The following is a 27,025-nucleotide window of genomic DNA, read 5'->3' on the forward strand; positions in this document are numbered from 1 at the left end:
GTCAAAAGTTCATCTCAATACTTTGTTATATATCCTTTGTTGGCAATGACAGAGGTCAAACGTTTCCTGTAAGTCTTCACAAGGTTGGCACACACTGTTGCTGGTATGTTGGCCCATTCCTCCATGCAGATCTCCTCTAGAGCAGTGATGTTTTGGGGCTGTCGCTGGGCAACACGGACTTTCAACTCCCTCCAAAGGTTTTCTATGGGGTTGAGATCTGGAGACTGGCTAGGCCACTCAAGGACCTTGAAATGCTTCTTACAAAGCCACTCCTTCATTTCCCGGGCGGTATGTTTGGGATCATTGTCATGTTGGAAGACCCAGCCACGTTTCATCTTCAATGCCCTTGCTGATGGAAGGAGGTTTGCACTCAAAATCTCACGATACATGGCCCCATTCATTCTGTCCTGTACATGGATCAGTCGCCCTGGTCCCTTTGCGGAGAAACAGCCCAAAAGCATGATGTTGCCACCCCCATGCTTCACAGTAGGTATGGTGTTCTTTGGATGCAACTCAGCATTCTCTCTCCTCCAAACACGAGTTGTGTTTCTACCAAACAGTTCTATTTTGGTTTCATCTGACCATATGACATTCTCCTAATCCTCTTCTGGATCATCCAAATGCTCTCTAGCAAACTTCAGATGGGCCCGGACATGTACTGGCTTAAGCAGGGGGACACGTCTGGCACTGCAGGATCTGAGTCCCTGGCGGCGTAGTGTGTTACTGATGGTAGCCTTTGTTACGTTGGTCCCAGCTCTCTGCAGGTCATTCACTAGGTGTGGTCCTGGGATTTTTGCTCACCGTTCTTGTGATCAGTTTGACCCCACGGGGTGAGATCTTGCGTGGAGCCCCAGATTGAGGGAGATTATCAGTGGTCTTGTATGTCTTCCATTTTCTTATTATTGCTGCCACAGTTGATTTGTTCACACCAAGCTGCTTGCCTATTGCAGATTCAGTCTTCCCAGCCTGGTGCAGGTCTACAATTTTGTTTCTGGTGTCCTTCGACAGCTCTTTGGTCTTCACCATAGTGGAGTTTGGAGTGTGACTGTTTGAGGTTGTGGACAGGTGTCTTTTATACTGATAACAAGTTCAAACAGGTGCCATTGATACAGGTAATGAGTGCAGGACAGAGGAGCCTCTTAAAGAAGAAGGTACAGGTCTGTGAGAGCCAGAAATCTTGCTTGTTTGTAGGTGACCAAATACTTATTTTCCACCACAATTTGCAAAGAAATTCTTTCCAAATCAGCCAATGTGATTGGATTATTTTTCTCATTTTGTCTCTCATAGTTGAGGTCTACCTATGATGCCAATTACAGGCCTCTCTCATCTTTTTAAGTGGGAGAACTTGCACAATTGGTGGCTGACTAAATACTTTTTTGCCCCACTGTATGTATTAGTCACTTTAGGTTTGCTTTACAAAAAACTGCACTGTAATAGGAATACAAAAGGCTGCAATTTCTGATCTCTATTTCGGAAAACATTACCTGCCTAGCCATCATGCTGATCCATTTGCTTCATCACTTTCACTGACTCAGAACAAGTAGTAGTGACTTGGCATTCCAACCACAAATACTAGGGTTCATTCATACAGCAGTGGATCGCTTTTCAGGGAGCAGTATAAAAGCAGCTATCAGGCATTAAGAAAGTGATACTGCTGCCTTCTGAATGCCTGTTCTTGTTTTAACTTTTTGGCAATCAAATGGGGATTTTGAATGGGAGTACCACACTGCAAAACGTTTGACTTGCAATCGTGGCCCTATTCACTTGAATGGGTCACATTTGGCAGCCATACTGCCCGCTGAATATAACATGGGGTATAATTTTTGCAGCAGCATGTGTACAACCCTGTCCAGCCACCGTGGAAGTTTATCCACCATTTTCTCTGTTATGCCGGCCATGTATGGACAGGCTGAATGTACCCAAGTTGATCGATCAATCAACTTGTGTACAACCAACCTGTCAGATTTTACATGTGATTATTGCTAGTAGCTATTATAGCTGTTAGCAGTAATCACTGTGTTCTGGTGGGGATGGCTTCCCTATCCCCAACACTGGGAGAACACAATGGCTGCGTGGAAGGGATTCCCCTATCAAAACTGACTATGTTGATGGGGAAATTATATGGTTCCAGGAAAGAAAATCACTCCCATCACTGGCTAGCTTTAATTCTTCCAATTGCTGATTTTTAAATACAACTGAATTATACACAGCCATTCCTAGATATTCTTTTTTTAAAAATCTGATACACAGACCAACTCCTTTGTGTTGAATAGGTAAAATGAAAACATAACCACTAAGCACAGAAAGCTTATCTCAATGTCTTTAAGAAATGCTATTTACAGTATTCCTGTATAACAGACAGTATTCAATCATATCAGCTCCAGAACACGAGAGTTCACTTCACTGCAGTTTGAATCCAAAAGACATAACATAATTCTATTTCTTGTCACTTGTCTGGCTCTAAGGACACTCTGACATGGCACAGTAATACTTAATATCCTGTAGAAATGACTAGACCATATAAACAGATTTCAGCGAAGGCGCTAGAATTCGGGAGCAGTGACCTTTGAGATTGGCCAGGTTTGTCTAAGTGAATCAATCATTCAGAAAGCACAGAGATGACCTGTGTGAATCGAACAAGGCGCTGCGATTATGGCACATACAACCCATGACAGGTGTGCCCTGTTTACAAGCATAGGCATTGACATTGACCTTGTAAGAGCAAAGTGAAAAGGAAGGCAGAGATGCTGAGACAATCCCTCTGCTTGAATCTGAACTACTAACATTCTTCATTGAGAAAATCATTGCATAAGACTGTGCAATGGTATCAACCACTGATGTTTTCTTCACCTTTACCAACTGTATGCAGAGCAGAAAGGTACAAAGATGCACAACTGGTATAAAACCAAGGGTTATAAGGAGAATGTATCTAAACAGAACAGGAAAACCAGCAATGATTGTCACATTTGCCCACTGTGCCATATAATTACTGATATGGCACAGTGGTAAGAGTCTCCAGCATACAATGTGGAACATTAATTGATAATTAAAGCGGACCTTCACCTGAAAAAAATTCAGCTTTTTCCCCTCCACTCCCACTTTTGGATGTTCTTTTGTTTTGTTCTGGGAGGAGGTACCTGCTCCCACTACGGCTCTTCGGAGTTTGCCCCCCTCTCCCTGCCTACAACCTCCTGGGACACATCACAGATCCCAGGAGCCTGCAGGACCATTAAGGCAGTGCAGGGCGTACCATACATGCGCAAAGAGGAGCTGGCTGTAAAACACCAAAAAGTCACAGCTGACCTCCCGGAGAAGAATTGGCTTGGGTGAGGACAGAGCTGGATCCCTGAACTGGTAGGTGTATGTTTATTAAAAGTCAGCAACTACAGTATTTTTTCCAGAACAAAGTTCCACTTTAAGGCAAATACTTGGGATACCCTAAAAAGGAATACAATCTTCCACTTGTTATTGGACTTGCAGAGGATAGCCCAGATAGCTGCGGGCAAGAATCTCATAGTGGATGACACAATGGTACAGCAGCAGAAGTCTCTGGTAAAGCAACCCAGGTGACTGTGAGCTATGCCACCAATGTTGCTGGAACATAGGTTAGTTTTGCATGCCCTTTGGTGGCCCACACACTGATTCAGACATGGGGGGCTGTATCTAGTTGCATCTAGCTAGACTTGTCATGACTACTCAATCAGGCACGGTCTGAGCACAGGAAGGTGGATGGGGTTGCAGATTATATCCCCTGCGCATATCCAGAAGTACAAGGATGATGGGAGAAATTTGGATTGTGTTTAATGGAATTAAAGGGCCCTGCTTCTGCCGCAAGGGAAAATGGATAAATGGGAACTCCATTACAGGTCCCATTCACCAACGCAGTGAATTCTCTATGCACCTGTTTGACTGGTACTAATGCTGGGCAGCAGCAACAGTATCCAGTTAAAGTGTCTAATGGCTTTCTAATTACTATTCCATTTAGCATTACCTGTGCATAGAGGAGGATGTATTCTTTTCATTGCTTATAGTATCAGGGCTCCCCATTTACTTTTAGCAGCTGTGAAACTGTAAAAAATTGATTTTCACTTCATAAGTCAGATCTATAATTATTGTGTACAGAAAATAATGATCTCATCTCCCCTTTCCTGGATGGATGGAATATTTTTTTTACCCACTGGCTCAGGTTAGCCAGTGATAGTGAAAAAAGTTATTCCAGCGCATGGGAAGGGGAGACATTTCTGTACCACTGCGTTGCAGATTACTGTGGAGTTACACATAGACTAAGGATTGCTACAGAGCAGTCATATGAGGGGGAGGATGTACCACTGGTACAAACTGTTCAGCTGCACATGGGACCTTTGGAATTTAGGGGTCATTTTTACTATATGTGGGGGAGATGAGTGCTAAATCCCCCTCTCACTTGTATACCAGGACTAACTTCTTTCTAGTTGTCATTTGATGGACAGTTGTTTGTATTGCTATTACAGTACATACAAAACGGGAGTGTGAGCAAATCTGATGACCTGATTGTAAGCTGTCAGATGGAAATGATCCAGCAACTTTGCAGCTACTGGATCTCTTCTGCGCGCCCCGGTAATGGGCACCCCCACCATGTTTTTTGGGCTCTGCGTGTCCATTTGCGCACCCAGGACCAACATGGCGGAACCTACTGGGTAGACAAGTAGAGAAACGGGAGATTGATCTCCCCTTCCTGTTATTGACTCAGAAGTGACTTATAAAATGTCACTTTTAAGCAACTAATGTAGTGCGATCTATACTGTATTAGTTTCAGTGGGGAACAGATGAGACCCCTGATGTCTCATTAAAAAGAACCTGTCACCAAGCATGCATCATTTGTCCCCAGATGATAAAAAAATTTAAAATGTAAAAAAAGTGTAAAAAAATTTAAATCCAAGCACTTAAAATCCCCCTCCAAAATTGTTGATCCCCTCCCCCCAAGAGCAATAATTCTGTGCCAAGGTATTCATTGTTAATTGTAAACTGATGTCCTGTAGGGGCTTTTAAAGTGTCTCCTATGGAAAATATAGGGGACCAAAGTTTGTTGCTGTTTCAAGGGTGCGCAAAATTTTTTTTATATTCTCTAGGATGTCTGTTTTCAGAAAAAATATAATGTCTGGGAGTTTTACACTATTTTCATGCTTAAAAGGATTTTTAATCACTTGCACCTTACACCTCTCACATAAATGTAAAAATCTGCTTTCTTTTTGCTAGAAAGTTACTTAGAACCCCCAAACATTATATATTTTTTTAAGCAGAGGTGCTAGAGAATAAAATGGTACGTGTTGCAATTTTTTATGTTGCGTGGTATTTGCGCAGTGGTTTTTCAGACACAATTGTTTGGGAAAAAAATATACTTGAATGAATTTTAATGCACAAAAACACAATATAATACCCATTTGTTTGGTAAAATATAAAAGAAGATTTTACGCTGAGTAAATAGATAACCTACATTTCACACTTTAAAATTGTGCATGCTCGCGGAATGGTGACAAACTACGGTACTTAAAAAATCTCCAAAGGCATGTTTTAAAAGCTTTTACAGGTTACCAGTTTAGAGTTACACAGGATGTCTGATGCTAGAATTATTAGGTGTTCTTCCATGGCGACCACTTACTGTTATCTCACATATATATTCTTATTATTATAGCCAAATTTACCACCCTAACTCCTCCCACAGTTTTTACACTACATAGACAGTAATAAACCGAAACGTGCGGATTGTTCCCGATTGGTGTGCTATTACTTTGTGGAACGTTTCGCCAAATGGTTCACGAAATATCGCCGTTTTTGTGGTGAAATTGGTCCCATAGGAATGAATGGCGGATTGTTCAAAACTAGAGTGGGAGCTGACAAAAGCTAGAGTGTGAGCAGAAAAATCAGGACATGATTTCTAAACTGCCATCACTCCCTCATTTTCAAGCCCACCTACACAAATCTTATGTCAAAACGTTCAGCTATCCCTGCTGCCACTAAAAATGTCCACGGCTAAGTCATAGTCCTGATAGTTTTCACAATATGACCATTTGTTTGCAACTCACGCTGCCCATTGACATTCATTGAAACTGCAATCTAGCCACCTCAAATTTGAAGAGCAATTTCTAAACTGTGCCTTCATTTTTAATATTTCAGAGACATACTATGCATCAAAATGTAGGTCTGGGTCTTGTGATTCTCACAATATAAAGCTCTTTGGTGTAGGATTTATAATTTTTAAACTACTACGTTTGAAGTTAGCAACTGCCAGTGAAGTGAGCAAGTTGGAGCAGTTTGTTTTTAACTGCTCTTCTCTGCCCTTGCTGTAGAGTGAGTTGCCATAGGAACCCAGGTGTGTGAGCAGGCAGCAGAGTGACAAGCCACTCAACCCAGTTACTCCGCCCACTCCAGTTGTAGACTACTGATGGAGGCAAGAACACTTCACACAATTTCCCCAGAAATTGTAGCTTTTCTAGTTGCTCTTGCTATAACATTTTTCGGCAATATCCCCCCCGAACCAACTGGCCTTGTTGCCACCTATCCTCATGATGCTATTGAGCTGCTCCTGAAGTCTTCAGGGCCTGTGAGGAGCCCACCAATGGACAGTCAATGATGAATGTCTATGTCATCAAGCAGAGATGTAGACAGCTGAAGAAGGATCCTCTCACTCTGCAGCAAGGAAGAGAGAGGGCTTGAGACCCAGTGCTACAATTTATGCCAGTGTTTAGATCAGAATTTAAAATAAATTGTTGCAGTAAAAACCTATAGGGGATGAGTGCATTTTTTTGTGGGGGTGGGTGATCCCTGGCTGAAACATAGCTTTAATATATTGTTTGCTATGGACAATAGCATTAAAAGGAAAGCAAAAAGTAAAACGGCAAATCACCAAACCCTGATACAAGTGGCGTTGGATAACTTCAAATCGCAGTTAGCTGAACACACCTATAATTCTATTATCTACTGTTACTGATGTCAAACAAAAGCATTGATTAAATGTGCTTTTATTTTTTTTCTCTCTTCTCCAGCAGGTGCAAGTGTGTGAAATATACAAAGTCGCTAATTCCTAAAGCACATGCTGCCTGTTTTCATAAAGCACACTAGCACACTTTTCACACTTGGCTGAGCGCTGTGAAATAAATAGTGTGTATAACTGTACTACCTAACTTTTACTGTTCTGAGCTGATAAGTACGGATTGCATTCTTCTTTTCTCGCCAGTATGTGATACCGTCTGATTACTGCAAACCTGCTAACTCCTGATATATCTGCTGTCTGACACTTTTTGAACATAATGTCATCATAAAAGTAAATATTTCTCTTTTCATGTAACACTGACTATTGCGAATAACAGAAAAAAATAATGAGTGTGAAATCCTATTACCTTATCATTGCTTTTGCAGTTTGAGAAATTCTTTGTGCAGGTTTTCTATGCCAGTCACTGGAAGTAATCTTTCTACACAACGGACACCTCCAACTGGCAATTAACATTTACATTTGTAGTTTATTTGGATCATATCACGTTTGTTGCACAAGAGAAAGTAGTGTATCATGTATAGAATGGTATATACAGGTGTGTACAGGGGCGGACTGACAACTCATGGGGCCCCCGGGCAATAGGGGATCATGGGGTCCCTGTGTCCTTGCCCAAACTCAAAAAAGCCTATGAAAAAGGTACCAGGGGCATCTCATGGGGCTCCCTACTGACCCTGGGCCCTCGGGCAGTGCCCGAGTTTCCAAATGGTCAGTCCGCCTCTGGGTGTGGGTGTGTATAATGTATACAGAGATAAACAAACACACACACATAAAGAAGGTACGGTAGGTAGAGAGACACACAGAAGCAGAACAATTTTCAGTTTGATAAATCACTGACATACCAAAGTCTTTTTTTAGCTGTAAGGAATAAGCCGATCTAAAGGTGTTGACCAGGGGCGGACTGACAACTCATGGGGCCCCCTGGCAATAGGGGATCATGGGGCCCCTGTGGCCTTGCCCAAACTCAAAAAAGCCTATGAAAAAGGTAACAGGGGCATCTCATGGGGTCCCCTACTGACCCCAGGCCCTCGGGCAGTGCCCGAGTTTCCAAATGGTCAGTCCGCCCTTGGTGTTGACAATCTAGCTACTGAGTCATTCAAGATACGGCTGCCGAATGTTCATAGTAACAAAAGACAGTATACGCGTCAAGTGAATGAACATGCTTTCACTTATGAAGAATGGAGATGAGATCTCTAAAGAACTCCCCTACACAGGGCCGGATTTATATCTCAGGAGTATATGAGAAGAGAATTCTGAAACACCTCCCTCTCCCAAAAAAAAAAAAAAGGACAGCAAGACTACTTCTTTTTTTCTTGATAAAATATTTTTCTAGAAATGTTTTTATATGTGTAAAGGGGAATGCTGCAGACTTTAATGTAAAAGGGAACACTGCGGACTGTGATGTAAAAGGGGAACACTGATGTAAGGGGGTCTCAGGTCACCAGACCCACCCCCCTTACACAAGAGTCCCCCTTACATCAGAGTCCTCAGAGTTCTCCTTTACATCAGAATCTGCAGGGTTCCCCCTTACAGTGCAAGGGGGACTGCTGGGGACCCTGATGTAAAGGGGAACTCTGATGTAAGGGGTACACTACGGACCATGAAGTAAAACGGAACTCTGATGTAAGGTGGTCTCTGGTCACCAAAGCCCCCCTCATTACATCACAGTCAGCAGTGTTCCCCTTTACACCAGGGTCTGCAGTGTCCCCTCCTACATCAGAGTGCCCCTTTACATCAGGGTGTGCAGAGTTCCCATTGCACTGTGAGGCGCTAGTGTGAAAGGGGCCTAATGCATCATGGGCAACAACCAGGGCATTGCATTGGGCCAAGGCACACACACTTTGCTGTGTTTCTCTTTTACTGACTGTACCTTTTCTGAGATTTCTCTGCAGACTTGAAGAATGGAGGATGGATGGAGGATCTCTCACTGTCTCACTCTCCTGTGCCTGTGTGTTCACTTGACACTGACAGCTGCTTCTGCCCACTGCGTTGATGATGTAATGTCTGCTATATGCCACCTTCCAACCTGCCTCCCTCTCTCTCTCTCTCTCCCCTCATACAGATGGGCGCCCGACTAGGAAGGGCGGCTGTAGGCACATGCCTACAGTGCCTATTGGGAAATCCGGACCTGCCCATATACCTGCTTCTTATAACTGTGTCTACACAGGAAAAGCCCAACCTGGCTGATCAAGGTTTGGCCAGTAAATGTTTAGCATGATTGGGCAGGACAGGGTACGATAGGGTTGAGGAGAAATTTCCCCTTCTACATTAACGACACTGAGCTGCCACATAGCACTGCCTTTTAACCCCAAAAAGCATGCACCAGCACACTGCAAATGCATGCATTGACTTGAATGGGTCATAGAATCTTATTCTTTGGCCATGGCGTATCCATTCATCAAGGGGGTATCCAGGACTTCATTCCAGCCCGATAGGCTAGCATCTATCGTGTGCACCTTCCAAGATGTCTGGAGAAAGGTCTTCCCCAATTTCTGTGCTGAACTGGAAATCCGCTACCGTAGGGCATTCTTGGTTTTTCTGATCAGGAAAATGGGATGATCCGGAGACTGCTTTTCTCATGTAGCCAGAATCCTGAATTGCAATGGTCTGGAAAGAAATTGGGCCGATGGTACCATCTCAATAGAGGCTATCATCAGGCCAAAGACCTACATACAAAAGAGAATGATGGGGCATATCTGGATAATAGGGTCTGATTGTGGGAGTGAAGGACAGGGGCTTGTCCAGAGGGAGGAAGACCTTAGGCCATATCCAGAATTAGGCCCAGATGGACTGGGTCCGGCACATACATTTGAAGATTTAAGATCCATTTAAGCTTCTGCATGGTCTGCACTGTCTGGTGGGTATTGGCTAATAAAGTTTGGACCAACTCCTTAGTAGGAGGTCATCCAAGTTTCCTATGATGGAGATACCCTAAGAGTGCAGCAGTGCTAGGACAAGAGCCAACACACTGGCCAGAGTGTCGTGAACAGGCCAAGAGGAAGGCAACAAACTGCTAATGTTGCCAGCTCACAGCCAAACGCAGGTAGCATTGATTCAGAGGGAAGATGGAGATGTGCAAGTAGGCACAGTAGCTAGAAGGTTCCCCTGGTTGAAGGAAAGCAATGAATGACCTGGCAGATTCCATATGGACTTTGTGAATCTGAAGGAAACTGTTGAGAATCCAGAATGAGGCAATGACCTTTGGTTGAGTTGATGCAGGGTGCTCCAAGACAAGACACATGTACTGTCTCATAAGGACAGAAATAGTATCCTTAAGCTTTAGAATGATATCAGCTGGTTAGGACTTTTCCTGTACGGAATCGTCAAAATCAGGGGACTTCCTCTTCCTATTCAAAAATAATAGAAGCTGTAAGAGGGTAACCAGTGACTGAGGGAGCCTGCTGGTGTACCCTATGATTCAAGACCTCTAACAGGACTAAATGCTTATCCATAAATGCAGATATAGCGGCTGATATTTCCTCTGTGGATTAAAAGAAGGAGCGGGGGGAGGGTATGCCAGAAGGATCTAGGGAGGCCTCTGAAGGGGGCAGCAGACTGGGGACAGTGGTCAGGACTACCCAAACCAGGAAGGGGGATGCTATCCTTACTGAGCAGTTAATTAAGCATGAGCTTGTAAGGTGTGCTGACCCATCTCCCTTACACCGATGATCTGCCATGTAGTGAGGGTCAACCCACCATGGATACTCACAAACTGTGCTGCGGAGCAGAAAAGATTTGGCCTTCTGTGAAGAGTCACTAAAAGCAAATGTTTTTATGAAAAAATGCCGTGAGTTACATGCAAATGACGCAGTGGTGACCCCAAATACTATGGGAGTGTGTGATACAAATCGAAATGACACCCGTTTCAAATATTAAATGCAGGCTACTCCCACCATGGGTTGTGGCAGAAAAAGTTGCAGTCAGGAGTGCAATATTAACCCCTCCGGGACTACAGCAAACAGCATCCTGGGCTCCTAGTACGGCTACAGCTTTAACTTTTCATGACAGTCTTGCAGATGCTAGGGACTAAACCCCCAACTGGAACTTAAGCCTTCCTTTGGGCATACCACCCCCCCCATGGATTTTTAGGAACACATTTCAACCGCTACATGGACAGTGGCCCTGGACCCATATAGCACCTTGTGAGTATCTCATTGCATTGCACTACATGTCTAGATGAGTACCAAATGCAGGATTCAGTGCCAAAAGCAACAATACAGGCAGCCTCACAGTTTTTTTCTGGCGGGGACCTGGTATCGTCCCCTAAGGCACGACTGAGAAGTCAACTGATCTTGGTAGTTGCAAGGTGGAACCCACATTTGCTATGTAGTGATTGGTAACTTGCCAGGATAGTCTTGATGAGAAAATAGTAAATGAGAAATAAAATAACAAAAGAAAAAAGGTTTGCTTCTTTTCTTTCACCTAAGGACTAAAAAATAAATCGAGCCTTGATGGGAGTGGGAGAGGTTATGCTAGGGTTGTCCTTACAACATTGCTTGCCAGTGTCCAATCACTTGCCAGGACAATCAAACAGAAACCTAACAAGTATTACCTATACATTTGCCAGCTTACACCAGGAAAATGGTCTATTTATAAAGCATTCACTGTGCGATTATTCTGTATTTACCCTATGTGTAATGCGGAGTCTAACAGGTGAATTTTGTTTGATTTGTATTGTGACAAACGAACATTTTTGTTTTTGGAATCTCTATTATGTTTTATGCTGATGGGTGAATGTTGCTTACATTAAAAGGTAAATATGAACCTTGTTAAGCTGGCCATACTCCGCTCTCTCCTGGTTCTCCTCCTATCTATCGTGGCACTCCTTCAGTGTTACCTATAACGCTGCCACCTCACTCCTCACTCCCTCTCTCTGTCGGGGTCCCTCAAGGTTCTGTCCTCAGACCCCTTCTCTGCTCCATCTACACCTCCTCCCTTGGTCACTTGATAAACTCCCATGGCTTCAATTACCATCTCCATGCTGATGACACACAAATCTATCTTTCTACCCCTCACCTCACCCCTTCAGTCTCCACCCGTATCACTAGCCTACTAAGTGACATATCGGATTGGATGTCACTCTACTTCCTCAAACTCAACCTTTCCAAAACTGAGCTTCTAGTATTCCCCCCAGCTCGTGCCCCCCCGTGACTTCTCCATCAAGATCAACAACACAATCATCATTCCCTCCCCTTATGCCAAGGTACTAGGTGTAATCCTAGACTCCAATCTGTCCTTTCAGTCCCAGGTCCAATCACTGACAAACTCATGTAGACTTCACCTCCGCAACATCTCCAAGATATGCCCGTTCCTAACCTCGGAAACCACTAAGCAACTTATTCACTCCCTTGTTATATCTCGCCTTGACTACTGTAACTCCCTCCTCATTGGCCTACCTCATTGCAGGCTATCCCCACTTTAGTCCATCATGAATGCTGCTGCCAGACTCATCCACCTTACTAACCGTTCCGTATCTGCCACCCTCCTCTGCCAATATCTCCACTGGCTTCCCATTGCCCAACGGATAAAATTCAAAACACTAACACTGACGTATAAAGCCGTTCATAACACTGCCCCAAATTACAACCCCGATCTTGTCACTAAAAACTACCCAAACCGTACTCTCCGCTCCTCGCAAGACATCCTAGTGTCTAGCTCCCTTGTCTCCTCCTCCCATGCTCCAGGATTTCTCCAGGGTTTCTCCCATCCTCTGGAAATCCCTACCCCAATCTATCAGACTATTGCCTACTCTGCTCACTTTTAGGTGCACTCTGAAAACCTATCTCTTCAGGGAAGCCTACCCCGCCCCCAGCTAATACTGGAATCCTCTACTCTTCCAACCACTCCATCCCCCACAGTTATTTAACTTTTGTACCACTATCCCCTCCCTCCTAGATTGTAAGCTCCAAGGAGCAGGGCCCTCTAATCCCTCTTGTATTGAACTGTATTGTTACTGTACTGTCTCTCTCCATAATGGAAAGCGCTGAGCAAACTGTCGGCGCTATATAAATCCTGTATAATAATAATAATAATACGTGGCCATACATAGATTGAACCCGTCGGCAGAACAAAATATGGTGGAAGGAAAGAAAATTGCATAATCAACGGCCTGCCTTAGTTATTAGAATTTCTCTATTATGTTGTGCTATGTTGATGGGCAAATGTTGTTTGGTGCTTGAAATCTTTCAATTACATTGTATGATGATGGGTGAATCCTCTTTGAAAATGATCAGCGGATAAGGCAAATCCACTTTGATAGTTAAATGCTGCAAAAGTATAGATGGACAGATGTTGAGTAAATATTCGCTCTGTGAATCACACAGTGAGTCTTTTATAAATATGGTCCAATGTTTGAGTATTGTAGGCAACTGCCTCTTATTTTGATCCAGATGTCATCATTCATCCTGACTGGTGGCTGCAAAAGGCAGAATAATTACAATGCTAATACAGATTATGTTGTTGATTAAGTAATGCATATATTATTTTGATTATTAACTGATACAATGACCAACATTTCACACAGCAAATACATCCAATGATCATCACAAATGTTACAGCGTCTCTTTCTAGCTCCAATCTCATGATAAATCCCTGACACAATGTAATTCCACAATACCACCTGCCTTAGTTTGGTAAAAAGGTTATTGCAGCTTTGTCCTACCTCTACAAATGGAATCTATTTCTTTATGACATGATGTTGTATACATCAATCACACCGTTATTCATTTCCAAGCACATTACCCATGCTATTCAGACAACTCTGATTTTTATTTTTTGAACTTAAGGGCAAGAAGAGGACCAAAGCGAGGAGGATGTAAGGGCTGGCATTCATTCGAGAGCTTTTATCCATAGGATACAAAGCATATAAGAGAATGTGATATGTTAGAGCTTCAATAAAGCCGAGTATGAATGAACAATGAAGAACAACAACAATGTCAGACTTATTTGGCAGCTTTGCTCATCTTATGAAAAAGTACATGTGCTGGGCCCCACACAGTCATAGATACATTTCTTTACCTTATGTGAAAGTAAGTTATATGTTTTTGTTATGTAATCCATAATTAGATATTTGAATATTTGTAGTCTATTGCATTTAGAAATACAATACAGAGACAGGCACTTCCTATTTCCTATCAGAAGTCCCGTAAGATTCTCGCACACATTCAGCTTTATATTCTCAGGCAACAAGTAGCACCTCTTTCTGGTCTCCTCCTTAATTTTCCCCTTTGAGGGTTCTCCTGTTAAAGAGTAACTCCACTATTGTTGGGAAAAAAACATTCCCCTCAGGGTCATCTATGTACATTGCAAGTATTTTAACAAACTTTGTTGCAGATTCCTACCTTTTGTTAATCCAAAGAAATAGCTGTTTGTTTGTGTCCATGTGCAAAGTAAATGTGAATGGGAGTGATTTCATAATTATCAGTCAGCTGCTGTACTTTCAGAGTTCTAATGAGGAAAGTGGCATGGACTGAATCCATTTAGATGTGATTTCCCTTTGGGAGTATCACACCAAAAATGACATTTTTGTTGAAGAGGATGCTCAAAATTGGGACTGGTCATGTTCGGTGGGTGGTTTTTTTTTTCATGCGGGTCTGCGTTCACCATGATTGACTTTGGATTTACATCGGAGCCATGTTTTTTTTTTTTTTTTTAAATACAGGACTTGTTGAATACTGTCTGTGTTTTTATTTACTTTTGCCATTTTTTTGGTGAATGAGTAGGGATTCTCATACTATTCACATGATATGATTTAAACAAAATTAATTCCAAAGATACGAAACAAAATTCTGAAAACCATTCGGTTCAACATAACAAATATTATGAAAAAAAAATCTTCAATTAATGAATGCACCTGAAATGAAACAAAATGTAGCAGCGTGCACATGCCTACAGGCCAATTTATCAGTGTGCATATGTCCTGCTCAATCAAAGTAGATCATTTTGACTGATGTCTGTCTAAAGGGCATTCTGGAAAAATGTTGTGGATCGGTGGCTGCAGCCGCTGATCTGTGTATTCTGACAGTGGTGAGTCCTGTTGTCAGAATGCAATGTCCCAGTGGGAATGAATTCCTCCATCCCCCTTGCTTGTGTGGATAGAGGAATCTGTTATGTTTATTTTTAATGCACTCATTTTATGCTTCTGCCCTTTTGCAATGTACTCACTGCTTTTACTCTTGTATGTGTTCTCAAATGTCTTCTTCTGTGCCTACTGTTCTTTTGGCCCAAAGTTCTTGGTTTCTGGTTTGTCCCTTAGTGCATCTAATCTCTCCACCTCAAAAGTCATTTCTCTGAAAGTGCCATGTCTTTATATGCAGGCTTTCAGCACAGAAAGCTGCAGTAGGCATACACAAGGGGTATCTTAGAACACTTCATGTCAGACCCATTGGACTGCTCCTCTGTGACAACCCCTAGCCCCCATAGTGGTGCCATACAACTTAGCATATATGTCTAGTCAAGAGTGACATCAGCATCTTTCAAGCAAGACCTCAAGTAGTGCGCAGTACTCCTGCACCATGTTGCAGTGTCTTCTTGTGAGATTTAACCTACTCAGCATTTCCTGGCATCTTTGGCAGGATAGTGACATCCCCACTGCAATATGGAAGCTGGGAGATAGGTAAGATAACTAACTTTTTTTTCTCCTAGTTTTTTCCATCACACGTCTCCACTGTCCTATGTACTGACAGAATATGGAGGCTGTCGTTGCTGACCTCTTCTTCTGAAAATGCTAGCTGCATATAGTTAAGGCATTGACCTTCATTTAAGCTGCAATTTGCATAATAATAGGAGTTTTGGGACTTCTGGATACTTTAGAAGAATATTCATGCAAACACATGAGCTATAAATTTCAGCTAATGCTTTAATAACTCTGGTAGATGTGTTAATATTCAAATCAACTGATTTTCTAAACAAAACACCCTGAATATATTGTGTGTTCCTCAATACTTTAAATTGGTTGTAAACCCCTGAAATTTAAAATGAACAAAGCATTCCCTTCTATAGTGTATATTTGCCTTGATTCAAAGCACCTAGTGTGATTTCTGTGTCCTCTCTCCTTCCTCTCCTCTGCTATCTGCATGAGTAACTTCTGACAGTATATGCTGATACCAAAAATCCCAGGAGATGACCTCGCCTCCCCTCCACCCCAGCACACAGCAGGTGACTGACAGCCTCAGCTGTGCATGTTTCACCATAAGAGTGTATGGGGGGGGGTGTCCATTCCCTCCACTCAAGTTTCAAATTACACTCAGTTCCCTGCTCTATACTGTGCAGTGTGTGACCTCTGATCACTGCCTCCTGCCTTCAGGAGCTGATAAATGCTGTGTAAAGTCAGTAATTTCAAGGACCGTAGAGAAGAGAGGGCTCTGGATAAACTGGTACAATTTATGGATTTGCTTCATCCTTGGGTATCACCTGAGGCTAGTCAATGGTATATGTAAAAGTTTAAATCCACTTTCATTGGGAGCAAAAGGTAGGCATGATGTGCCCCTCACCATTATCAGCTACTGCACCCTGTGGAGAACTAGCAATACATGGTTGTTATTTATTTCTTCTTTAGCTGTATGATTGTTGGAGGCATGGGGGGCCCAATAATTGAGATGTCCTTTTTTACCACTTGCCTACCGGGCACATTTACCCCCTTTCTGCCCAGGCTAATTTTCAGCTTTCAGCGCTGTTGCACTTTGAATGACAATTGCACGGTCATGCAACACTGTACCCATATGCAATTTTTATAATTTTTTCAACACAAAAAGAACTTTCTTTTGGTGGTATTTAATCACCACTGGGTATTTTATTTTTTACTAAACAAATGAAAAAAGTTCAAACATTTTTGAGAGAAAAAAGTTTTTCTTAGTTTCTATTATAAAATTTTGCAAACAGGTAATTTTTCTCCTTCACTGATGTGTGCTGATGAGGTTGCAATGATGGGCACTGATAGGCATCACTGATGAGGCGACACTGGTGGGCACTGATGAGGAGGCACTGATGGGCACTGATAGGCAGCACTAAAGGGCACTAATAGGCAACACTGATAGGCAGCACTGATGGGAACTGATTGCCATTGATAGGCAGCATTGATGGGCAATGTTGGGGCTGCACTGATATTCAGTGCCCTGATTATCAGTGTAGATGTCCCCTTTCACACTTGCCGGCTATTGGCCATACTTTCCTCACACTGACGATAACCGACAAGTGTGTTTACATCAGGATCAGGGGTGATTGGACACAGCTAATCACGTGGTAAAGGGTCACAGCGAACACAAAGAGCGCCAGGTGCAGCGGGCACGGTTTTGGGAGGATGTCATTAGACACCCTCCCAGAACTGGACGACCTTGCTGTAGCTGTCATTCGGCTATAGCGCGGTTGGCAAGTGGTTAAAGAATGGTTGTGTGGTCAGATTAAATGCACACACCTCTTAATGGAGTTCATTTACGAATGACTAAATCCTGCTTGAATGTCAGAAAAAGAGTGAAAGGCAGCTTGAGTTTGTGCACAAAGATTTCAAATCAAGTAAAACACACTGTTTTCAGGTACTTTTAGGGAAAAAGAGTTTGCTACTAAGGCAGTGTTTCTCAACTCCAGTCCTCATGGACCCCCAACAGGTCATGTTTTCAGGATTTCCCTCAGATGAAACAGCTGTGGTAATTACTAAGGCAGTGAAACTGATCAAATCACCTGTGCAAAATAATGGAAATCCTGAAAACATGACCTGTTGGGGGTCCATGAGGACTGGAGTTGAGAAACACTGTACTAAGGTCAGTTTGATTTGCTTCTGGTGTGTTTATACTGTAGTTTTGTTGGAATTTACATAGACTTGTATGGGGGAAACAACCAATTCAGACAAAGAAGAGCAGGAAATGGTGAAGCCACCCAAATGTAATGCCAACACACCAATACATGCAATAAACACTGCTCCATTGGACCCAAGCCAAAATTCAAAAATTGCATTTCAAATCATTTTAGAATTGTTTAACAAACACAGGCTGAAAACATACAAAAAACACCTGTGAACACAAGACCATAGGAAGCCACTTCAGTGGCAGTAATCCATAGCAGTACTATACACAGTACTTAAAAGATGCCTCATCATATTTTACATGGTATGCCAAGGTCTTTAGTCTTGCTTATACACTTACCTGTATATTTTTTTTTACATCTGTTTAGAAATGTTGCAGACATTCAAGAACTGTAGATTCCTCACCCATTATAGACTCGTGGCTTATTTCTGCAAATCTCCTTATCTATTAATGACAAGCTACCTAAACTAGAGGTAAAATATATACAGTGCATATACTGTATATATATGTATAAACATACACACAAGGTACTGTGCAAAAGGTTTAGGAAGGTGTGGAGAAATGCTTTAAAGTAAGAATGCTTTCAAAAATATATATTTAATTGTTTATTTTTCTAAATTCACAAAATGCAAACTGAGCGAACAGAAGAAAAATCTAAATCAAATTAATATTTGGGGTCTCTACCCTTTGACTTCAAACCAGCATCAACTAAACTACAAAAAAATGGGAATACGCACTGCCACGCATCCGTGCCACTAGGCTAAAACACAACTTTTATTATTCTTGTTAAATATGTGTCGACTGTATATGTGCATTTACTCACAAGGGGGCACAGAGAAAAGACTCATCAACATCCTAAGATTGCTAATGTCTGAGTTAAGGGCTCTTTACCCAATTGTCAGGATAGGTAAGAGCAGGGCTTTTATTTCAACTAGAACTTGGTCGCACTCAGTTCCACCACCTCTGGCTCAGACCCTCTGCAACCTGCTCACCAATATCACTTGTAAAGACAGAAGTCCGGCTTCTGTGCTTACAAGTGACAGCGTGTCTCCCAATGGCTTCCATAGATCTGATCTCCTGAGCGGCTCCCACTGAGTGCAAGATGGAGACAAGGGAGATGCAGGTGCCTGGGGTGCAGTGTGGATGCTGACAACCCCACTGGATGATCTCCCTGCAAGTGAGAGAGGTGAAGCCACCTACAGTGTGCGGGGAGGTACTAGAGCTGGCTGGGTGCTTCAGCTTAATACAGCAACAAAGGCAAGACATGTGGAAGATGGTAGAGCTTTTAAGGAAGAGGGGGAAGATGGGGCCAGTGGAGGAGGGGTTGCATACAGAGGTCAGAGCTGAAGAGGGGTGAAAGTGAGATGTGGATGGGGGGTAAACAACTATGGAAAAAGGCTGAACTCTGCACTCTGTATGCAGCGCATCCATGAACTCTGCACTGTATACGAGGTGCTATCAAAAAGTTTCAAGACTAGTTTTGTAACACGCCAACAGATGGCAGCACAAGGCTGCATGCACAGTCACATGGAGCACTGACCTTCATGAGTTAGTGTGCCAAAAGACATCATCCTGAGTACATTGGGAGCTGTACAACTGGTGCTATTCTGACCACGTTACCACGTCTGCTATTTCATCATGAACAGCAAGTTAGAACAAAGAGCAAACGTGAAATTCTGCATGAAAACTGGGCAAATCTGCCACAGAGATGTTTGACAAGATTCGGCAAGTTTATGGCGATGCTGCAATGAGTCGTCTGAGGTGTTTTTTTAGTAGCACGCACACTTAAAGAGCAGTAGAACATCACTGGAAGACGGCAAGAGATCAGGAAGACCTTCAATAAGCTCAACCCCCAAAAGTGCCCTCTTCCTGAAGATGAAGATCCAGCTCAAAGGTCGCCATTTTGACAACATTGTGCAGATCCAGCAATCTGCCCAGTAACGCATGTGATCAGAAAAACACCAGTTGCACAGCTCCCAATGTACACAGGACGATGTCTTTTGGTACACTGACTTCGGTGCTCCCTGTGATTGTGCCTGCAGCCTTGTGTTGCCATTTATTGGTGTGTTACAAATCCAATGTTTTTGATACCACCTTGTACATAGCGCACCCCTGAACTCTGCATTCTGTATGTAATGCACTCCTGGTATTTAATGCCCCTTTAACTTTTTTGCTGCCTGAGCCGTTTCTGCATTTTTTGAACATAAAATCATTTAAAAAATCATTTTAAGCCTAAAGGTTACACAAAACACCCAAAATGTTATATATTTTCTGAAAGCAGACACCCTAGAGAATAAAATAGTGGTAGTTTCAATTTTTTATTTCATGCGATATTACTGCAAAGGTCTAGGAAACGCAAAATTTCAGAAAAAAAAAGTGAATTTTAGGGCAAAAAATACAATAAATTTTTAGTAAAATATAAAATACAAGGTTGAGCCGAGTAAACAGATACCCAACATGCCAAACCTTAAATTTGCGTGCACCTATGAAATGGCGACAAATTTCAGTACCTTATATTTTCTCTAGGCAACACTTCAAAACCCCTATAGGTCATCAGTTTAGTGTTACAGAGGGGGTCTAGTGCTAGAATTATTGCTCACACACCTGCGTGCATGGCATATGTAACGTGTATCGCAATGTGATGATTTTTAGGTGACAGGTTCTCTTTGTGACTGCAGTGCCCAGAAGTGACGTCACACATGTTGCCTTCCAGGTCACAGAAAGAAGAGAAAGAAGGTCACCACAGAGACGCAGATGGGCAGCACAGTGGCTAAATGGTTAGCATTTCCGCCTGGCAGTACTAGGGTCTTTGGTTAGAATCCCAACCACGGCACCACCTGCCTGGAGTTTGCATGTTCTCCCTGTGCCTGCGTGGATTTCCTTTGGGTACTCCGGTTTCCTCCCACACTCCAAAGACATGCTGGTAGGTTAATTGGATCCTGTCTAAATTGGCCCTAGTATGTGTATGTATGAATGTAAGTTAGAGACCTTAGATTGTACACCCCTTGAGGGTTAGGGACTGATGTGAATGTAAAATATATATATGTAAAGCGCTGCGTAAATTGAAGGTATATAAGTACCTAAAATAAATAAAATAAATAAGTGGGGCCTGAATCCATGACGAGAGCATGCGTGGGGGGAGGGAGGTACGGAACAAGGGGCTCTGAAAGCGATCTGGCAGCAGCGCTACCACCCGACTGCTTCCACTTGACAGACAGGAGTCTGCCTGATAGTTTTATACACAATCTCGGCTGCTACGACCACTGGATTGTGTATAAAAAACCCCATTGTACGGCAGCAAAAGGGTTAAGACCCTCCCACTGTTAGTTAAATTTGACCACACCTACTATTTGATGCAGTTTGGAGGGTGTATGTGTGTAGGAAGGGGGTTTGGGGAGTTTGTAGTTGACCTCCTGCACCTTGGGTAAGAGTCTTGTCTTTTTAACAAACTATCATCCAAAAACTTATCATATACAGTTGTGTTCAAAATAATAGCAGTGGGTTGAAAAAAGTAAATAAAGCTCAAAATCCTTCCAATAGCTTTTATTTCCATACACACAAATGCATTGGGAACACTACACATTCTATTCCAAATCAAAACATAAAGAAAAATATATCAAATTTGTGTTGTTCCTCTAAAAAAAATTGAAGAAAAGTGCATATTAGACTGTCCAAAAAAATAGCAGTGTTTGTATTCTTCTTTACAAACTCAAACATTCACTATATAAACTGAAAATGTTTGAAGATTTTGCTTTCCTTTGAATCACTTAATGAATATTTAGTTGTATAAGCACTGTTTCTGAGAACTGCTGTACATCTGTGTTGCATGGAGTCAACCAACTTCTGGCACCTGTGAACAGGTATTCCAGCCCAGGATGATTGGACTACATTTCACAGTTCTTCTCTATTTCTTGGTTTTGCCTCAGAAACTGCATTTTTTATGTCACCCCACAAGTTTTCTATTGGATTAAGATCCGGGGATTGGGCTGGCCACTCCATAACGTCAATCTTGTTGGTCTGGAACCAAGATGTTGCACGTTTACTGGTGTGTTTGGGGTCGTTGTCTTGTTGGAACACCCATTTCAAGGGCATTTCCTCTTCAGCATAAGGCAGCATGACCTCTTCAAGTATTCTGATGTATTCAAACTGATCCATGATCCCTGGTATGCGATAAATAGGCCCAACACCGTAGTATGAGAAACATCCCCATATCATGATGCTTGCGCAACCATGCTTCACTGTCTTCACAGTGTACTGTGGCTTGAATTCAGTGTTTGGGGGTCGTCTGACAAACTGTCTCTGGCCACTAGACCCAAAAAGAACAATCTTACTTTCATCAGTCCACAAAATGTTGCGCCATTTCTCTTTAGGCCAGTCAATGTGCTCTTTGGCAAATTGTAACCTCTTCAGCACATGTCTTTTTTTCAACAGTGGGACTTTGCGGGGGCTTCTTGCAGATAGCTTGGCTTCACATAGGCGTCTTCTAATTGTAACAGTACTCACAGGTAACTTTAGACCTTCTTTGATCTTCCTGGAGCTGATTGTTGGCTGAGTTCTTGCCATTTTGGCTATTCTTCTATCCATTCGAATGGTAGTTTTTCACTTTCTTCCACTTCTTTCAGGTTTTGGTTGCCATTTTAAAGCATTTGCGATCATTTTAGCTGAGCAGCCTATCATTTTCTGCACTTCTTTATATGTTTTCCCCTCTCCAATCAACGTTTAAATCAAGGTACGCTGTTCTTCTGAACAATGTCTGGAACGACCCATTTTCCTCAGAATTTCAGAGATAAGTGCACTGTAACCAGCATGTACAACATTTGCTGCCTTCCTTCCTTAAATAAGGGCTATAATTGCAATCTGTTTTTCAAAGAATGAATGACCTCACTAATAGAACTCCACACTGCTATTATTTTGAACATGCCCCTTTCAATTAGTGATTCAATTACACAGAATCAGCAGCATGCATGTCATGACTGTTGGGTCTGTTGGATTTCTATTACTCTACTACACCTGCTAGTAAATTATTTGCCATGTAGAAATATCATTTCTACCAAAAACAGTGATTGATCAGGTTATTGATGTCTGACTGCTACTGTTATGAACACAACTGTAAAATATAACTGATAATATAAAACAGTTTTCTCTAGGGTGACAGAGAATGATTTTCTTTGAGATGTTACAGTCGCATTAGAATAAAAATTAAAGCCAAAAATGAAATGTACCTCAACACTAAAAACTTAGGTGGAGACACTGATGATACCCATACTTACCCAACACACATTCCCAGCAGACTCTTCTCTAGACCTGTAGATACAGATGAGACATTTCGTTAGCACATAAAGAGTATACTTTCTGCATACTATGCAGAATACCAGTGTATGCTAGGTAACATGGAGACTCCAAACATTATCTCTACACTGCCAGTTCATAAAAAGCAAAAATGTGCATTTATCTGCATGATCAAGTATTGAGAAATGAACCGTGATAACTACAGATGTGTTGCAGCTATTCTGTTTAGTTATTATTATTATTATACAGGATTTATATAGCGCCAACAGTTTGCTCAGCATTTTACAATATAACGGGAGACAATACAGCAACAATACAGTTCAATACAAGAGGGTTAGGAGGGCCCTGCTCAGTTCCTAAAGGTCTTGATCCGCTGATCACCTGTTTCCACATGGAGATGAATAAAATATAATACTAACATACCTGTGGTGATACACAAATGGTAACATGCTCCTCAACCTGTCCTTGGTGGACATGTGTTTTTTTCAATCTAAATTTGTAACTGTTTATAGACTACTTCCTGCATTGTGCATTAATATTAATAGAAATACACTAAAATGCTGACTGGAATATCATTTGAAAAGTACATACTGTATCTCTGGACAGAGACTTAGGGCTCGCTTGCAGTTGCGTTGGCCCACTGAAAAGTGATCTACAGTGGATCACTATTCACAGCGCCTTTGATGGGTTGTGAAGAAGCATTTTTACCTTCTCACTGCCTGTTTTAACTGTAAAAGCCCATACCACTGTGCCACAGCCCCATTCACTTCAATGGGTTACATCTGACAGGCGATACTGTCCGCTGAATGTGACAGCGGGAATCATTTTTGCAGTGCCACAAAGTATCAAGCTCTAAAGTGACATTAAATTCTATTTCCACTCAAGGATGTATTCTTAATGCAAAAAAAACCCTTCTATTGCTCTCAGCCCCTTTCAAATTTTTTTTTTTTTTGTTGTAATGTGTGTGCTGTATTCCTGTTAGAGGGTGACTACATTTGTTCTCCATGGTCCCACTGACATAGGAACCAACCACCCTCTCTTGCTCGCTCCCAAGATGGACTAGGGACTATAGACTTTGTAGTGTGCATATGATTGCAACTAACATACACTGCTTATTCCAAAGAAATGGAAGTGGGAAAGGGAGAGGGGGAGAGGTTTGGGAGCTCATAGAGGATGTTACAAGAAGGCAGAAAAACATAGAAAGGCCTCTTTCACATGAGCATTCTGATCGGGTTCGCCTATCTGTTTTTCAGGCAGACCCGATCAGATCCTTCATTTTGCTCTATGGAGCGGTGGGTATAAACAGACTTGTGTCCATTTACACCTGCCTACCTCCAATCCAATTTGCAAAAAACAAACCAAAGGAGATCCTTTCCCCTCTGTCTGGGCAGATAGGACCGGAGGGCAGTTGGGTGTAAATGGACAGCCAGTCTGTTTATATCCAACTGCCCATAGAGCAGAGTGGGCTGTTAGCAGACTGTGTCCATGACTGGTCTGCATAAGTGAAGCGGACATGGACCTGTCATCCGCCTGCTCACTGGGGTATCAGTGGACAGATCCGCTGCTGAGCAAGCGGATCACAAGCAGAGTCCTTCCTGTATGAAAGAGGCCTAAGACACATTTTTCACCCTCCCTACCCCACCCTTCCTCTACCTACCAAACATCATCTTCTCACCTGATACAAAAAAAAACGTACCCAGAATTCATGTCCCCTCTCTCCTACCCTGGTAGACACAGGTTCACGTAATACAGAAACTCTGATTGGATAAATGAGGGAACACCAAACCTAGCCTAACCTCTCTTTCTTTTGTAATGGTTTTCATTAAGTATACCGAGTGGCATCTTGTATATTACATTGTCAGATTGGTACCATGCTTTATTCTGTGCCTCATGTTTAATGTACTTATTCCAAGTCTTATAAATAAAAGAATTTATGAAAAAAAGCAAGCACACATGGCTTGATCTAATAATATACAGTCAAGCAGGACTTTAATGCACTTTTATGAAAATGCGCGTTTGAATAGCGTTCAAGGTGAACATGCCTAAAAACAAATATAAAACGTGCCAAAAAAGTAGCACAGTCTAACATACTTATAAAAGACCTTGAATCAGGCGGGCAGATCCTCAGGGAGGATTTATTGGAAGACTACAATAAACTATGGCAAAACCCAGTGCATGTACAGTTCCAATGCTTGTAGGGAAGAATTTATTTATTTCAGGAACTTCATAGTGCTGTCAATTTACGCAGTGCTTTACATATATATTGTACAGTCACATCAGTCCCTAACCTTCAAGGGGTGTATAATCTAAGGTCTCTAACTTACATTCAGGAGCCAATTAACCTACCAGCATGTCTTTGGAGTGTGGGAGGAAACGTGAGTACCGGGAGGAAACCCATGCAGGCACATGGAGAACATGCAAACTCCAGGCAGGAGGTGCCGTGGCTGGGATTCAAACCAACGACCCTAGTACTGCCAGGCGGAAGTGCTAACCATTTAGCCACTGTGCTGCCCAGTAATAAAACTGAATGACCCCAGTGCATAGACCCCAGTGCATAGGCCCCAGAGCTGAATATTCCATCAATCTTGATCTGAGGTCTGTTTATATGTATGTTGATGTCACGAAAAGAAGGTGCATTTAAAGACCCTTGACTAACATTTTAGTTACACTTTACGCTCTATGCGAACCATAACAATACCAGCACAACCATCAATGATGTATCTATAAGACTGATAAACAATATATTGTCTATATGATAAATGTTAAAGGAATCATACAGCCCTGAAACACGCCACCTACATTTGTCTGTAGGTAAATCTATTCTTTTGTATATCTTGCAGGATAGGTTATTTTCTCTGATAATAAAAAGGGGCCATATGTTTTACTGTGCATCTACCTATATACCACATCTTGTTTTGTCCCCTAGTAGGAAAGCTGGTAAAACTAAGCAGTAACACAATTCTCTATACCAGCCCTTATGAAAATTGAAAAAAAGAAAGGCAGGTTCAGTCTGTTCTTCTTCTTTTGCTGTATCTTGAGATCATTTGAAATTAAAGTCTACGTTTCCAAGCAGCAGAGAATTGGAAACACTGAATGAAATTGCTTGTTAAATATGTCTTTCACAGCACAGGCTGGCAAGGTGCTACAATCAAAATGAAGAGAAATGTTTTTTCTTCCCAAGCGCTACTTCAAAAGAACATTTTGACACTTTAATAAATAGGTTTCTCGGACTTCTGCTCTGATACAATTTTTACAGAAAATACAGGATTCTTTAGTCTAAAATATAAATTTGTGAAAAATGTGCAACTGCGCTCAGTGCCAAAAAACAAATTATCAAGTCCAAACAAGTCATAAAATAATACAAACTATAAAACAATAGCCGCACTCAAAAAATATGAAATACAAATACTCAATACATGATATCCAATTATTGTTGCGCTATTGATAAACAATAAACTAATAGTCACTTAGATCTGCTGCAAACAATATTATTAAATTAAAGATCTGCTGCCGAAGTACATTTCCTTTCAATAGATGTCAAGGGAATCAGGTGATTCCCTTGACAACATCTACTGAGACAAAACGTAGGACGGGGCTGGGTGGAGATTGTACTGACATCACCGATGTCTGCTTAGAGCCGGCTCCAGCCACGTTTTGACTTATATGCTTGTTTATCTTTGATGTTTGTAAGTAAAATTTTAAATATTTTAATAAATTATTTGTATGGTATCATGCTATTTGGAGTATTATCCTTCTTGATTAAAGTGTATAGTGGACCATACAAGGAAGAGGGACAGAGAGGAGTAGAGACATTGACGTTTGCAATACTCTTCCCCATCTAGAATGTATCCAGCAAGATTTATTCAGCATCACGCTCTGTTAGACCACCTATAATCTGGGGTCTAACTATTTG

At 42.0% G+C, this 27,025-nt stretch overlaps 1 protein-coding gene across 1 annotated transcript in view; it reads right to left on the reverse strand.

Moving 5' to 3' along the window:
• The window catches only part of FKBP11 (FKBP prolyl isomerase 11), a 52,695-nt gene that overhangs the window by 9,659 nt on the left and 16,011 nt on the right, over nucleotides 1-27,025 (reverse strand). Inside the window, exon 4 of the mRNA XM_089679445.1 lies at nucleotides 23,094-23,127. Within this exon, the coding sequence (XP_089535571.1) occupies nucleotides 23,094-23,127 (34 nt within the window). The remainder of the gene's footprint in view (nucleotides 1-23,093; nucleotides 23,128-27,025) is intronic.

Source organism: Staurois parvus, unplaced genomic scaffold, assembly GCF_062004578.1.
Source record: "Staurois parvus isolate SC_StPar_1 unplaced genomic scaffold, SC_StPar_1.0 ptg000017l, whole genome shotgun sequence".
Taxonomy (NCBI): domain Eukaryota; kingdom Metazoa; phylum Chordata; class Amphibia; order Anura; family Ranidae; genus Staurois; species Staurois parvus.